This window comes from Carlito syrichta, unplaced genomic scaffold (assembly GCF_000164805.1).
Source record: "Carlito syrichta isolate Samal-C Ts95f unplaced genomic scaffold, Tarsius_syrichta-2.0.1 Scaffold311719, whole genome shotgun sequence".
NCBI classification, from domain to species: Eukaryota; Metazoa; Chordata; class Mammalia; order Primates; family Tarsiidae; genus Carlito; species Carlito syrichta.
In genome coordinates, this window is record NW_007255815.1 from 484,856 (window position 1) to 499,460 (window position 14,605).

The window sequence follows — 14,605 nt, forward strand, 5'->3', positions numbered from 1 at the left end:
CTCACCTCGGCCTCCCAAAGGCGCGGGATTACAGGCTGAGCCACCGAGCCCGGCTTCCAAAATAATTATTAAATCCATATGGTCAAAAAAATTCATATGGTAATTTTGGTCCAGATTTTCCTCAAAGTACTATAGTAAAAATTTTTCTGAAAGTAAGCGTATTTATTTTGTATTAATCAATAATTAACATTTTTTGCCTCCTTTCTTTACTAGCAACATTTCTCTGAGAGTCTTGTTATTCAAAATGTCAAACTAAACAAATGGATTCCTACCACTTAAAATAAGCTTTTTACTCACAGATCTAGTCATTTGATTAGAGCCCATGCAGAATCACGAGGAAAGCTGACAATCTGGGCTCTCTATGCCCATACACTCTTACTTTCTGCCCCAGACTTGTGCTAGGCTGCTCTGTGAAAATGTTTTGAAATGGTACCTCCGTGTGTGTGTCTGTTGTATGTGTTTTCTCCCCAAGTAGACCGTAAGTTGCATTATGGCAGTGATGACTGCTTCTGTTCTCTGGAAGCCTCCATAGTGATTTAGCACAGTGCTTTGCACACTGTGTGTATTCCATACTGCATGTAGTGGTGTCTGTAACCCCAGGGTTTGTGAATGACATGTCCCATTTTAAAACTAAAAATGAACTGCCAACTCTGTGCATTTTATATAGCTTGTTTTTGACCATCAGGCAAGAGAATTAATTTCCTTTTGCTTTTAATTGGCACCAGGCAGACATTCTGGCTGATTTTAGTTGAAGCTCACATAAACTTTCGCTAGCCTTCCTTCTGTACTCCCCAGTACTCTGAGAGCTTATTACAGTTATGGGGTTGCTTTTGAGGGAGGTAAATGGAGATATTTAAATATCTTTGGTACAACTGTGATTTTTCTTTATCAAAGTGAAGGAAGCATTCCATCTCCCCACGCACTTAGATGAATCAGCAGTGAAATGTTGCAGTGCGGTTTGCAGTGCTAACACCTGGCTGGGAAGAGCTTGAAAAGATAGAGGCTGGCTAGGAGGGAGCCTCTGCCAGCAGCAGAGTAGAGATCAAGTGTGTGCTGGGTTTTAACCTCTCACCACTTGCACAGTGAAAAGAACAGGATAGAGCACAGAACTAGGGTCTATAGGGTTTTGCTTCTTTCTTTTTCATCATTGTCACTTTCTGGGTTGCTAGGCTTGTGGATTGATGTCTAACACTGTCCATTGTGTATTTGTGATTTGCGTTTTGTAATTAAGAGGAACAATGGGAGTCCATGGGGTCTCGTTATATATAATGGTTGGTTTAATTTGTTTCACTTCTATCTTGTTAATTGTAAATTGATCATTAAGATTTGAATTCTAATCTGTCACCAGGGTTGTGAGTATTGAGGCTAGAGCAATGATCCTGGTTTTAATCACTGATGATGAGAAACAAATTTTATAATTTTGGTACATATTGCAGTTCATATATTTTAACACTGTATTTTATGGTGTTATAAATATTGTTAAATGACTTTTAGTGTAGTTTTACTGTGTAGACTATAATGTATAAATTATATTACTATTTTGGCAACAGTAAGTATCCAACTGTGTGAGTTTAATTGAAGTGAAGAACACACACCCGGTTAAAGTATTTTTTTCCCTTGCATGTTTAGATGATGCTAGGTTGGGATACTACAAAAATTATATTCTACAAGAGGAGACTGGTATTGGCCTTTGCTAATTGTTACCAAGCCAGAATCTAAAAGAATAAAAAATAAAGGTGTCATGTTTTCCCCTTAAAAGCAATTATCATTTAAATCTGGATTATCATAAATATCTTATATTTCATGCAAATGCAATTATGCAATATAACTGGCGTATAAAAATGTGGGGGAAAGTTCATGCTTCTGTAAAGTCAAAAATTACCCAAATTTTCTGTGAAAATGAATTAGTCAATTATCCTTTTATATGACGCAGGATAATCATGCCACAAATATATCTCAAAATTGACATAGAAACTCATGAGTTTACTCTTTGAGCTTTACGAACTACTAGTTCCATTAATACATCATGAGCTCTAGACAGAAAAAGGATGATGTGCATTCACATATACCAAGTTTTTATTGAACAATGAAAATTGGTAGGCAAATTGCAATTAAAAATTTTTAAAAAGCAAAAATACGCAAAGCAGAAACAATAATGTTGTAGTAACACACTTGATAGTAATATGTACTTTAAGAATAACATTTCTATTTTTTGTGATTATGTAAGACATCCTCAATGTAGGGAATTTGGAAAATACATAGAAGAATTGAAAAAATTTCTTGTGACACTACCATCTGAAGACAGTTGTTACCTTTGACATATTTTTTTCCATGTATATGTAAATATGTATGTATGTGTACATACATATTGTAATTAAAATTATGGTATATATACAATTTTGCATCTACTTTTTCACTTACAATAATCTCATGAACATTTTTCTGCATCAGTAAATACTCTGTAAGCAAAAATTTGATTAAAGCATTTATATGCATAATAGTTCATTAGACATTTAAGATGTTTTCAGTTTGTAATCATTACAAATAATAATATAACAATAGCTTTGTACATAAATCTGAATTTTTGGTAATTTCCTCAGTAAAGATGCCTAAAAGGGGATTGCTGGTCCAAAGACTATGAATTCCTTTGAAGTTATTAAGGTGTTTTACTTTGCTTAAGTACTACACTAAATTCTGCTCAGTATATATGTACCCATATCAGTGGGTGACATTAAATAGAAGTGAGAGATTAAAAAAAAAAAAGCGAGAGGCAATATTGCACAATGAAGAAACTACTCCTTCAAAGGTGAACAGAGCAGTATGTGTATCTGGGCTTTAATACCCACCGTTTGGGTGACCTTAGGTATATCATTTCACTTCATATTTATCTCACAGAGAAAAGGAAAGAAATACACAGTTGCCTTATGGGATTGATTGGGATCATTTAATGCAAAGGATGAATTCCACAATTTGTTACAGAGTAGACATGAAATAAATGTTGAAAGTAGTATATGGTTTTGTTATGCATTTCTTTGCATAATAGTGAAATTGAATATTTTATAAGTGTTTATTGACCATTTGTGTTTCTTCTGTGGATATTTTTCATGTTCCTTGTACTTTCCTCAACTAGATTTTTGATGGAGAGTAGGATTCTACTTTATTAAATGATGCTTTTAATCTTTGTCTTATTTTTTATAAATGTTTTCCTAGTTCTTTACCTTTTTTAAATTAACAAACTTTATTTTTTAGGGCACTTTTAGGTGAACAACAAAACTGAGCAGAAAGTACAGAGAGTTACCATATATTCCCTGTCCCTGTTCCCACCAACTTTCCCCACTATTGACATCTATATTTTTGTTTTCTTATGAATTTTTTTCAAAATCAAAATTACTTTTTTTTAAGATACAACACATGTCCATTATAAAAATTTAACAAGTATGGATAAGAATGAATAAAGAAAACAGAAAACATTCCTGATTCTGCTACGCCAAAATAATCAATATTACCATTTGGTGTACAAGTGAAAATATTTTTTAAATTATAAAATGAAACTACATCATACATGCTGATTTTTAACCTTTTCCCTTTTTTACCAATGTCATGATTTTAGCTCTGTAAATAACACTAATAATAATAACACTAATAGCCATGTTATCAGAATAATATCTTGATATTCTAGCATATAAGTAATGTAACGAGTCTCCTGTTGATAGACTTCTGGGTTATGTTTCCAGATATTGGGCTGCAGAGCAAAGTTGTTTCTAGAAAAGTGTTACAATGAATATTCTTACACAAACATAGATCTTTTAACATATAAATTTTATGTGTAAATTTATATTTTTATATTGTAAAATGTATTTTTTTCTTTAAAAAAAGTGCCTTTTTCCTTGGGAAGTACCTGAGAATAGATAAATATTCTGCATTTTTTTCTTACCTGATTTAAGGATATTTTTTCATCTTTTGGAATTTATTCTAGTTCATGGTATGATAGGAAATACTAATCTTGGAAGAAGTACTAAATTAACAACTACTATAACTTCCTTTATATTCTTTTATATTATGTGATTTTGAAAGGAGAAACATAAGTCATTACCAATTCATTTTAGACTATTTCAAATATGGATAAATTCTTATTTGAAGAAGGAAGTGGAGATTGAGCACTTGCTCTGAGGTTGAAAATGAAATAATCCATACTCTTATGTATAATCTTGTAAGAATGACAAGACATACAACACAATTTAAAATGATTAATTATAAGTTAATGTATGCATAAAGGCTAGAGGTGGTTTCAATAAAAAGGGGCCAACATAATGAAAACTGCAAGATAATAATTGGGACAAACTTTCCTTGGGATGACACTTGAACCGAGATGAGAACAAAAATGGAAATGAGGGAAACTAAAAGCCAGACATTGCTTCGTGCATGTGAGCAATGGGATGGACACTTTGTAAGAGAAGGCTTCCCTTATCACATCCAAATCCTTTCCTGATCGGGAAGAGAAGGCCATCTTGCCTGACGGAAGATTTCTTTCTTTGAAGGAAAGAATTAATTAATTTTACATCAAGATTCTTCAGGAAACACACCCATTATGAAGCTGGAAACCACTCATAATTTATAAGAGTTTTAAACTTCCAATTCAACTGATAATATAGCAGGGCATGAGGAAACAGTGGCAGTGGGCAATAATTTAATCAAACCAGGACAGGCATACAATTTTTCTTGGACAGACATATTTTGGATCTTCAGATTTTGAGACTTAGGACTGTCATCTAAGACAGTAAAGACAGCATACTTCTTCAGGGACATCAGCCATCACCAAAAGAGATATCTTTGATTCCCAAATGAAATATGTAAAGACAGAGAGGAGAGTGGGGAAATAGAATCTGACTTAGCATAATGGAGAAAGTTGAATCTTAAGTGTCTACAGAGGAGGATATGTATATGTAAATCAAGCTGATCTGCTCTCAGAATTCCATAAAAAAACTTGGAAGGTTGGAGTAGATCATAGGACTAAAACCAAAACTGATGATTCTCCTTATGGCTAGGTAACTGTCCCTCCTCCACACAAAATACCAGGGACTTCTGAAGAGATTAAACCAGAGATCTCTGGTTAAAAGGGAGCATTGAAGCTAGAATAAAGGGATTAAGAGAAAACCTGTAGTCTGAAAGGTAAATTCTTTACCCTTCTACTTCCATCCAGCTCCTAGACCCCTGACAGTCAGGGTTACAAAACAGCAGGAAACTAGAAGATCCTTCTCTAGAGGAACAGAAAATCCATAGATAAAAGAATGACAGCACTTTGGGAGGCCAAGGTGAGAGAATTTCCTGATCTCAGGGTTTCAAGACCATCCTGGGCAACTTGGTGAGACCTTGTCTCTACACTAAATCAAAAAATAAGCCGGGTGTAGCGTGGACCTGTAGTTCCAGCTACTTAGAAGGCTGAGGCAGAAGGATCATCTGAGCCCAGTCTCACTCCATCGCCCAGGCTGGAGTGCAGTGGCGTGCTCACAGCCACCCCAGCATCAACCTGCTGGGTTCCTGGCTTCCAGCAATCCTTCCACCTCAGCCTTTCAAGTAGCCAGAACTACAGGTGTGCGCTACCACGCGTGGCTAATTTTTTTTTTTTTTTTAACTGTAGAGAGGCGGTCTCGCCAAATAGCCCGGGCTGGTCCCAAATCCACAGGCTCAGGCAGTCCACTTGCCTCGGCCTCCCAAAATGCTGGGATTACATGTTGAGCCTCTGAATCCGACCAGAAATTTCTTAATTGATGCAACAAGAGATAGTGGTATGAACGTACTGAAAAATATAGATAAATTACCAGAAGAAATAGCTTTGCAAAATTTAAAAGTATTTGTCACTGCTTCATGAATTGGAGGTTGGGTCAGGAGACTGCTGGTTTTCATTATTATGCTTTTAAAATTTGTATTAATCAAGGTTTTTCAGAGAAACAGAATAAGTAGTTATCTATTGACATATAGTCTATTGATCTGTGTATCTATATATCTAGGTATAAGCCTAGATACACATAGAGATAGATAAACATAGAAATATATATTTTAAGGAATTGGCTGCTGCAATTTTGGAGGCTTGGTAAGTCCAAAATCTTCAGGGTAGGCAAGCAGGCTGGAAACCTGGGGAATAGTTGCAGTTCAAGTCTAAAGGAAATCTGGAGGCAGAAGCCCTTTTTGCTCAGGAGACGCCAGTCTTTGTTTTATTCAGGCCTTCAACCATTGGGTGATACCTACCCATATGGAGGCCCACCCAAATCTCCTTACTCAAAGTCCACCAAATTAAATGTTAATCTCATCTAAAAACATCTTCACAGAAACATTCTGAATAATGACTTGCTAAATATCTAGGCACCTTTCCCATCCGTGTTGACTCATAAAATTAACTATCACAGAATTATTTGATTTGAACCATGTGCCATTACATTGCCTATGATAATTAAAATATACTCTTTGGTATAGAAATTAGGTATGGGGTTGCTTCTTTAACAGCATGATGGTTGGCCTATAATAAGCACTCGGTAAATACTTGTTAAGTGGATGATAGTCTTTTAAAAGAGATTTGATCATTATCATTCTTGTCTTGTTCCTTAGAGAAGCCATTTCTATTAAAGTCGTTATTTATCTATCTAATACTTGAGTCTCTACAATGTATATATATCCTTCTGCTAGACATTTTGCAATTTCTGAAATATCTTATTTTACATGAAATAATTTTTATTACATCATTATGTTCAAGTATGGAGTTTAAGATAAAGTTAAGGTTATAAAAAATGCCCTAGTAATAAGAATCTTTAGCTTCTATTATTTATGTGTTTTCACCTTTCTAGATCTGAAATAGCTCAGCTCAGTCAAGAAAAAAGGTACACCTATGACAAACTGGAAAAGTTACAGAGAAGAAATGATGAGTTAGAGGAACAATGTATCCAGCATGGGAGAGTGCATGAGATAATGAAGCAAAGGTAATAAAGTTTAATAATCAATTAATATGCCATATATTGAATGTGTTTCATTTACAACAGAAGGAGAATTGCTGTGGAACGCATAGAGTTCATTATCATTATGCTACTCAAGGGACATGCTAAAAACCTAATACTTTTATTTCAGGTATTTATGCTTCCTTTTTTCTTTTTCTTTTTTTTGAATTGAAATCTCACTCTGTCACCCAGGCTGGAGTGTAGTGTCACATTCATGGCCACCCCAGTGTCGACCTGCTGGGCTCTGGCGATCCTTCCACCTCAGCCTTCCAGGTAGCCAGAACTACAGGCACGTGCTACCACGCCTGGCTAATTTTTTATTTTTTATTATAGAGACGAGGTCTCGCCAAATTGCCTGGGCTGGTCTCAAACCCATGAGCTCAGGCAATCCACTCGCCTGGGCCTCACAAAGTGCTGGGATTATAGGCTGAACCACCGAGCCCGGCCTTAATGCTACTTGGAAGGCTGAGGCGGAAGGATCGCCTGAGCCCAGCAGGTCGACCCTGGGATGGCTGTGAGCATGCCACTGCACTCCAACCTGGGCGATAGAGTGAGATTCTGACTCAAAAAAAAAAAAAATCTCCATTGGCCTATAGAGGATATTTGAAACATTGGAAGTAAATGAAGTCACTAGAGGAAAAAAAGACTAAGAACGAAGGAGAGCTTACTGAATCCTAAAGAATGCCAACATTTTTAAAGGAAAAAGTAGAGGTTCGCAATGAGGAGACAAAGCAACCCGAGAAATGAGCAGACACTGAAGAGCCTGATATTTCACATGCGGAAGGATGGAAACGCTTCAGGAAACAGGAGGCGATCAACCAGATGCCGCCAGATGATTAAATAAGACTGGAAATGTCCGTTGAACTTAGTGACATGGATGTCACTGCTTACCTTAACAAAAACAGTTTTAGTTGAAGAGGGGGTGCAGAACCCAAATTGGAATGGGTTGAAAAATTGGAGTGAGTTGAAAATCAGAAATAGCACATTTAAACCACGTGTTCATGAGGTTTGGCTACCAGGGAAAGTAGGAAACAAGAGACATTCTTGTGGTGGGGAAAGTATCCGGAGGGGCATTTTGGAGCAGGGCATTTCTTGTTTTAAGTTACAGTAGATGTGAATGCATTAAATTCTGATTATAAAGATCATTAAAGTTGTAAAGATCAAGAAAGATAAATTTTCAGATGGTAGTTTAGACACTCTGGTGTCCACAAAGGCAGTCTAGGGACTTTGCGTTAAAGATGGCAATGCTGTTTTTTTCTAGTTTTATTTTATTTTTATTTTTTTATTTCATTTTTTATTTTTTTGAGTCAGAGTCTCTCTCTATCACCCAGGATGGAGTGCGGTGGCATGCTCATGACGACTGCAGCTTTGACCTTCTAGGCTTTGGCGAACTTTCTGCCTCAGTCTTCGAAGTAGCTGGAACTATAGGTATGAGCCACCACGCCCAGCCAATTTTTTGATTTATTGTAGAGATGAGGTCTCACCAAATTGCCCAGGCTGGTCTTGAACTCCTGGCTCAGGCAATCCTCTCACCTCAACCTCCCAAAGTGCTGGAATTACAGTCTTGAGCCACTGCTCCCAGCCTATTTTTATTTTAAGATAAGTATCAACCACGTGAAAGTCTCTCTATATATACAGAGTGAACAAGTCCCAGAGGTGGTAGCATGCATGTTCTCTTATCTGGTCATATACTATGTCACCACTCCCAGCAGTCCTGGATGTTTTGTCAGTTATACAGTTTCACATAGTTTTTTCCTTTTGTAGAGTAATGTATTGTTTAAATTGCATACATAAAAGCCATTGTCCAAAGACATGAAATTTCTGATTGAAATGTAACAAACTAGTAATGAATTCTACATGGGTAATTCTATAAACTGACTCAGGGTGATCTTTACCAAATTCTTAAGTTCTATTATTATAATAGAAATTTTATTCTTCCAAAGCAAATGTTAAGAATAGGAAATATAGCACTGATTTTTAATCTAATTTTATCTAATTGTTATCTAATTGAATTTATCTAATTTGACATAATTTGGGGAGATTAAGACTATTTACTATTTTCAGAGAAGTGCTTTAAAACAGAACCCTGAAATCTTAACCTTTATCTCATCATTTAAAAACAAAAAGACTGTAATCCCAGCATTTTGGGGGGCCGAGGTGACAGGATTGCCTGAGTCTGCGGGTTTGAGACCAGCCTGGGCAACATGGTGAGCCCTCGTCTCTACAATAAATCAAAAACTTAGCCAGGCATGGTGGCACGTGCCTGTAGTTCCAGCTACTTGGATGGCTGAGGCAAAAGTTTTGCCCACCAGGTCGATGCTGGGGTGGCCGTGAGCATGCCATGGCACTCCAGCCTGGGCATCAGAATGAGACTCCAACTAAACCCCCCCCCAAAAAAAAGAGAGAAAGCCATAAGAGTAGCAGTTAAATTTTACATTCAAAAAACAAACATCCCCTAAAAATCATTAATCTGTTTTTATTAGTTATTGATTCTATAACCTGAATTTAATTTTACATCTACATTTTAGAGTATATTTTGTTGCTAAGACATGTTATTGACCAATTGTGCCTTTTCTTGCATAATTAATTATTAAGGATTTAATTCATGTAAATGAAATAGTGGCATTTATTACATAGGAAAATTATTTCTAAAATAAATTTTATGGTCATGCAATAACAATGAAATGACTTCATAAATTCTAAGAGGAGTCATAAAAATATGTTCCTGTGAAGGGAATTTGAGAGTCAAAAGAAGTCTGGAGATGATATAGACAGCGAGGTGAAGTTATAAGGTTTCTGAGAAGAGAAGTTGATTGGGACACCAAGCATTGGGCAGAGAATGGTGTTGAGCTGGGAAGGGTCATCTCCTACATTGTTGCTGCTGTGGCAAAAGAATGATAAATGCAGTTTTATGGATGTGGTGCTAGGAGGGTGAACTGAGGCAAGACTTAGTCTATTCTGGTCTTTATTACATTGTTATTATATAGAGATGTGGGGTACAAGTGAGTGTTAACTACATAAGTAAGCTTCACACAGGTGAGGTTTCGGCTTCTAACTGGCCCTCACTCCCCCGGTAGTGGACCAGGTACGCTTTGTGTTGTCATGTGCCTCCCCACCCATCCCTCACCCAGCAGTGCCTAGGGACTGCCAATCCCTCCCTTGTGCTAGTGTGACTGGTGGTCGGGGTCCACTTATGAGTGAGAACATGGCAGTATTTAGTTCTTCATTTGTTTGATAGTTCACTTAGTATGATGGTCTTCAACTCTGTCCAATTTGCTGTGAAGTCCATGATTTTGTTTTTCTTTATGGTTACGTAATACTCCATTATGTATATGTACCACATTTTCTTTATCCAGTCCACTTTCAGTGGACAGTAGGGTTGGTTCCGTGTTTTTGTTATTGTGAATAGTGTGGCAATAAACATTCATGTACTGGCATCTTTTTTGTAGAGCAATTTATGTTCCTCCAGGTATATTCCCAGGAGAAGGATTGCTGGATCATATGGAAGATCAATGTTTAGTTCTTTTAGGAATTGCCAAACTGTTTTCCATAGAGGTTGAACTAGCTTAAGATATAGAAATCAACTCAAAATGGATCAAAGACCTAAACACAAAACCTCAAAGTATAAGAATCCTAGAAGAAAACATAGGATACACCCTTATGCACATCAGAGTAAATGATGAATTCTTGATCAAGTTCCCAAAAGTGAATACCATAAAAGCTAAGATAAGCAAGTGGGACTCATCAAATTGAAAGCTTTTGCAGAGCAAAAGAAACCATCAAAAGGGTAGGGAGACAACCTGCAGAATGGGAAAAAAATATTTTTAAGTTGTGCATCTGACAAAGACCTAACATCCAGGATCTACAAGGAACTCAATGAAGGGAAAGGAAAAAACCAAACAACCCCATTAAAAACTGGGTAAAGGACATGGACAGACACTTCTTAAATGATGACATACAGGCAGACAACAGACACAAGAATAAATACTCAGTTTCACTGATCATCAGAGAAAGTTTATTCTGTTTTTTGTTTGTTTTTGTTTAAGTCAGAGTCTCACTCTGTCACTCAGGCTGGAGTGCAGTGGCGCACTCACAGACACTGCAGCCTCGACCTGCTGGGCTCAGGCGAGCCTTCTGCCTCAGCCTTCCAAGTAGCTGGAACTACAGGTGCGCACTACCTTGCCTGGCTTATTTTTTTGATTTATTTTAGAGACGAGGTCTCACCAAGTTGCCCAGGCTCATCTCGAACCCTAAGCTCAGGCAATCCTCTCATCTCATCCTTTCAAAGTGCTGGGATTACGAGCTTGAGCCATCATGCCCAGCCTTATTCAGTTTTAATTGGACATCTATTTTGTACCAGTCACTGTGCTAGGCTAGGTGATACAAAGATGTAAAGAATCTACTCTACCCCACTCCCATGGTTCCAGAATTCCTCTTTATTGGGGCTAATCGAAATTTTGTGATTAGCCTCCAGTGCAGAGTTGCCATGACACCACCTGCTGTCTCCTGGGAGGTCACTCTGGGTTGCTGCGGTGCCTCCAGAAACCCAGAGACAAGGAGAAAGGATGCCATGGGGGACCAGCCTCTCAGCAGGCGTGGGCAAGAATCGGTTGCCCTTAAAGTTTGTTTGTTTGCTCTCCTTTCTGTTTTATATAAACCAAATGTCTGTTGTTGATATTAGATTTGGGGTGTAAGGTCAAAAACTTCACTGTCTCTGAGGAAATTTCTTGAGTTAATCACTCCTTGTTTAGAAGAGTGATCAAAGTGTAGACCCAAGCTCTCTGGACAGGTATAACCAGAAGACTGACCCAACATGATAGGTCTTTTCATCAATTATTATGGGCAGTTTTAAAACACATTTAGTGAAAGTTTTTTAAAGTACTGAAATTTGGTTCGTATAAGTCAAAACAACCTACTGAGAATGCTAATGTAATATTCCACTGACTGCCCCCACACTTGGTAGGGCTTGTGCCCTGTAGCAAAATCTCTGGTAGTTTGACTTCCCATGGTTTAGGAGAAAGACATTGAGTTAATACTAGGTTGTCAGTGTCGTACTGAGGTCATCTTGGTTTTCAAACTCTGCTATCCTTGCTTTTAATTATCGATTGCTGTTCACTTAGCTTCATCGTAATAATTGTTTGTTTCGGATTGTTTTGTTAACCCCCTACAGTGCAGTATTGTATACTTGCATCAGCAGTGTAATGGTTTCCCAGTAACTACATTTCAAGTCCCATATGAATTGTAATTCAGAAGTGAATCATCCGTATCACTTTTGCTAAAGCAGATATATATAATCCCCACCTCCCACCACTACCCCACCAATTTACTGTAGGGAGGCATTCCTTTGGTAATGTGCTGCTGGCAAATCTGTTTTTAAATAACTGACAACATACTATTAAAAGCAAATTAGGCCTGACATACTGGCTCACGCCTGTAATTCCAGCACTTTGGGAGACCAAGGCAGGAGGATAGCTTGAACCCAGGTATTTGAGACCAGACTGGGCAACATAGTGAGACCTCTATCTATTTTTCTAAGAAAAAAGCAAATTAACAAAATTGCTGTGTTATTTTAGATTTGTATGCCATTATTTTGTAATATAAAATTCTTTCTATGAAGAAATGGTAAGTGATATGTTGTTAGAAAAGAAGCTTATTACAACCTGTTTATTTTGAATTTTTCCTTTATTATCATGAGAGTTTGTTTCACTGGACCATGGAAATGTGTGGATTAGGTAGCCTATCTCACCTACAGGGTCTAATGACAATCTGAGAGTACTGTATAAAGGAAAGGAGTAAACTATGAAAACCAGGAAACTCTCAGAAACGTTTATCATTTTTCAAATTATACTAACATTATAAGCCAATTGGGGTTAAGCAATATCTTCAAAATCCATTTGTTTGATGCATTATTGATAAATTCCTAAGAGGTCTGGAAGCCATGTTTGATTATACTTTTTTGGGAAAACCTGAAATCAGATTTTCCCAATAAAACAATACAAAAACAAAAAGAACATTTGCCACACTGTGGGAGTTAGAATTCTGATCTGGGAATGGATAGTAAATTATTTAAAGCAGCCTGTGCAGTTACATTAGATGGAACAAGGCGGGCGCTTTAATAACTGGGAATAGGATCAAACAAAAGAAAATATGTCTTGGGAAAATGCCCAAGACATATTCATATAGTTTATACTTTTGGCTAGGATAGACCTAATATGCAGAAAAAAGAAAAAGACTCCCTTTCACTTATCACATATTTATTGACTGTTTATTATATGCCACACAGGACAAGCAGATATCCCTACCTATATCTGTATCTCTATCTGTCATCTATCTAATGTTGTTGTTTTTGTTTTTTGTTTTTTGTCTGGGTTTCACTCTGTTGCCCAAGCTGGAGTGCAGTGGCACGATGATGGCTCACTGCAGCTTCAACCACCTGTGCTCAGGAGATCCTTCTGCCTCAGCTTCCCCATGCACCACCATGCCCAGCTAATTTTTAAAAATTTTTTGTAGAGATGAGATCTTGCTATGTTACCCAGGCTAGTCTCAAACTCCTGGGCTCAAACAGTCCTTCTGGATCAACCGCCCAAAGTACTGAGGTTATAGGTATGAGCTACTGCGCCCAGCCAATGGCACTTTTATTCTTTAAGCTATTTTCAGGTTCTAGTCCTCTGTTTTTAAAACCAAAAACCTAAAGAAGAGGGACAATATTCACCGTAGTTAAGAGCATGCACCCTAGAACAGACTGGATTTTCCTCAGTTTGCTGCTTTCTAGCTGCAGTGAATCCTTAATCTTAAACTTCATCTTCCTTATTTTCTTTAACAAGCAATGTCTTCAAAATTCATTTGTTTGATGCATTATTGATAAATTCCTAAGAGGTCTGGAAGCCATGTTTGATTTTACTTTTTTGGGAAAATCTCCTAGCAAAATGCTACTTGGTAGGGTCATGAAAATTGCCTAAAATTATTCATTAAAAAGTCTTTAGACCGGGGCCTGGCACAGAGTTAGTGCTCAATAAATGTCTCTTCCTACTAATCATTTGACAGCCTTCATTCAACATATTTATCAAGCCCATAGGACACGTTGAGCTCTGCTTGAGCTTCTGGGGATGCAGCAGCAGCTTCAAGGGGTGCATTCTAGATGGTTGTTTATTCACATTATGGGTTAAATTGACTCTAGTGAGTTCATCTGTGAGCCAAAATGCCATGTTTACATAATGTTATTTCCAAGGGAAAATGCCTTTTGAATTTTCAGCAATGGATTTATGGAACAACATTTTGGACCATAACTCGAGATATGCCTATGATGTTCTAAGTGTTTGTAATTGTGTGCAAGTACGTATTTGTTTGTACTCTATACAGTGGTGAAAGTTTTCAGAATGAGCCCCAAATAAAATTTCAAGTGATACCTTTACCTAGTTGCTTTTTTATTTTATTTTATTTTTAGTTTAGTTTTATTTATTTATTTTTTTGAGTTGGAGTCTCACTGTCACCCAGACTGGAGTGCAGTGGCCGTTTTCGACCACCGCAGCCTTGACCTACTGGGCTCTGGCGATCCTTCCGCCTCAGCCTTCCAAGGAGCTGGAACTACAGGCACGTGCTACCACGCCTGGCTAATTTTT

General features: G+C 37.3%; 1 protein-coding gene across 1 annotated transcript in view; it reads left to right on the top strand.

Annotated features, from left to right (window-relative positions):
- The window catches only part of SDCCAG8 (serologically defined colon cancer antigen 8), a 236,607-nt gene that overhangs the window by 152,659 nt on the left and 69,343 nt on the right, over nucleotides 1–14,605 (top strand). The window contains exon 16 of the mRNA XM_008068997.2: nucleotides 6,840–6,971. Coding sequence (XP_008067188.1) covers nucleotides 6,840–6,971 — 132 coding nt within the window. The remainder of the gene's footprint in view (nucleotides 1–6,839; nucleotides 6,972–14,605) is intronic.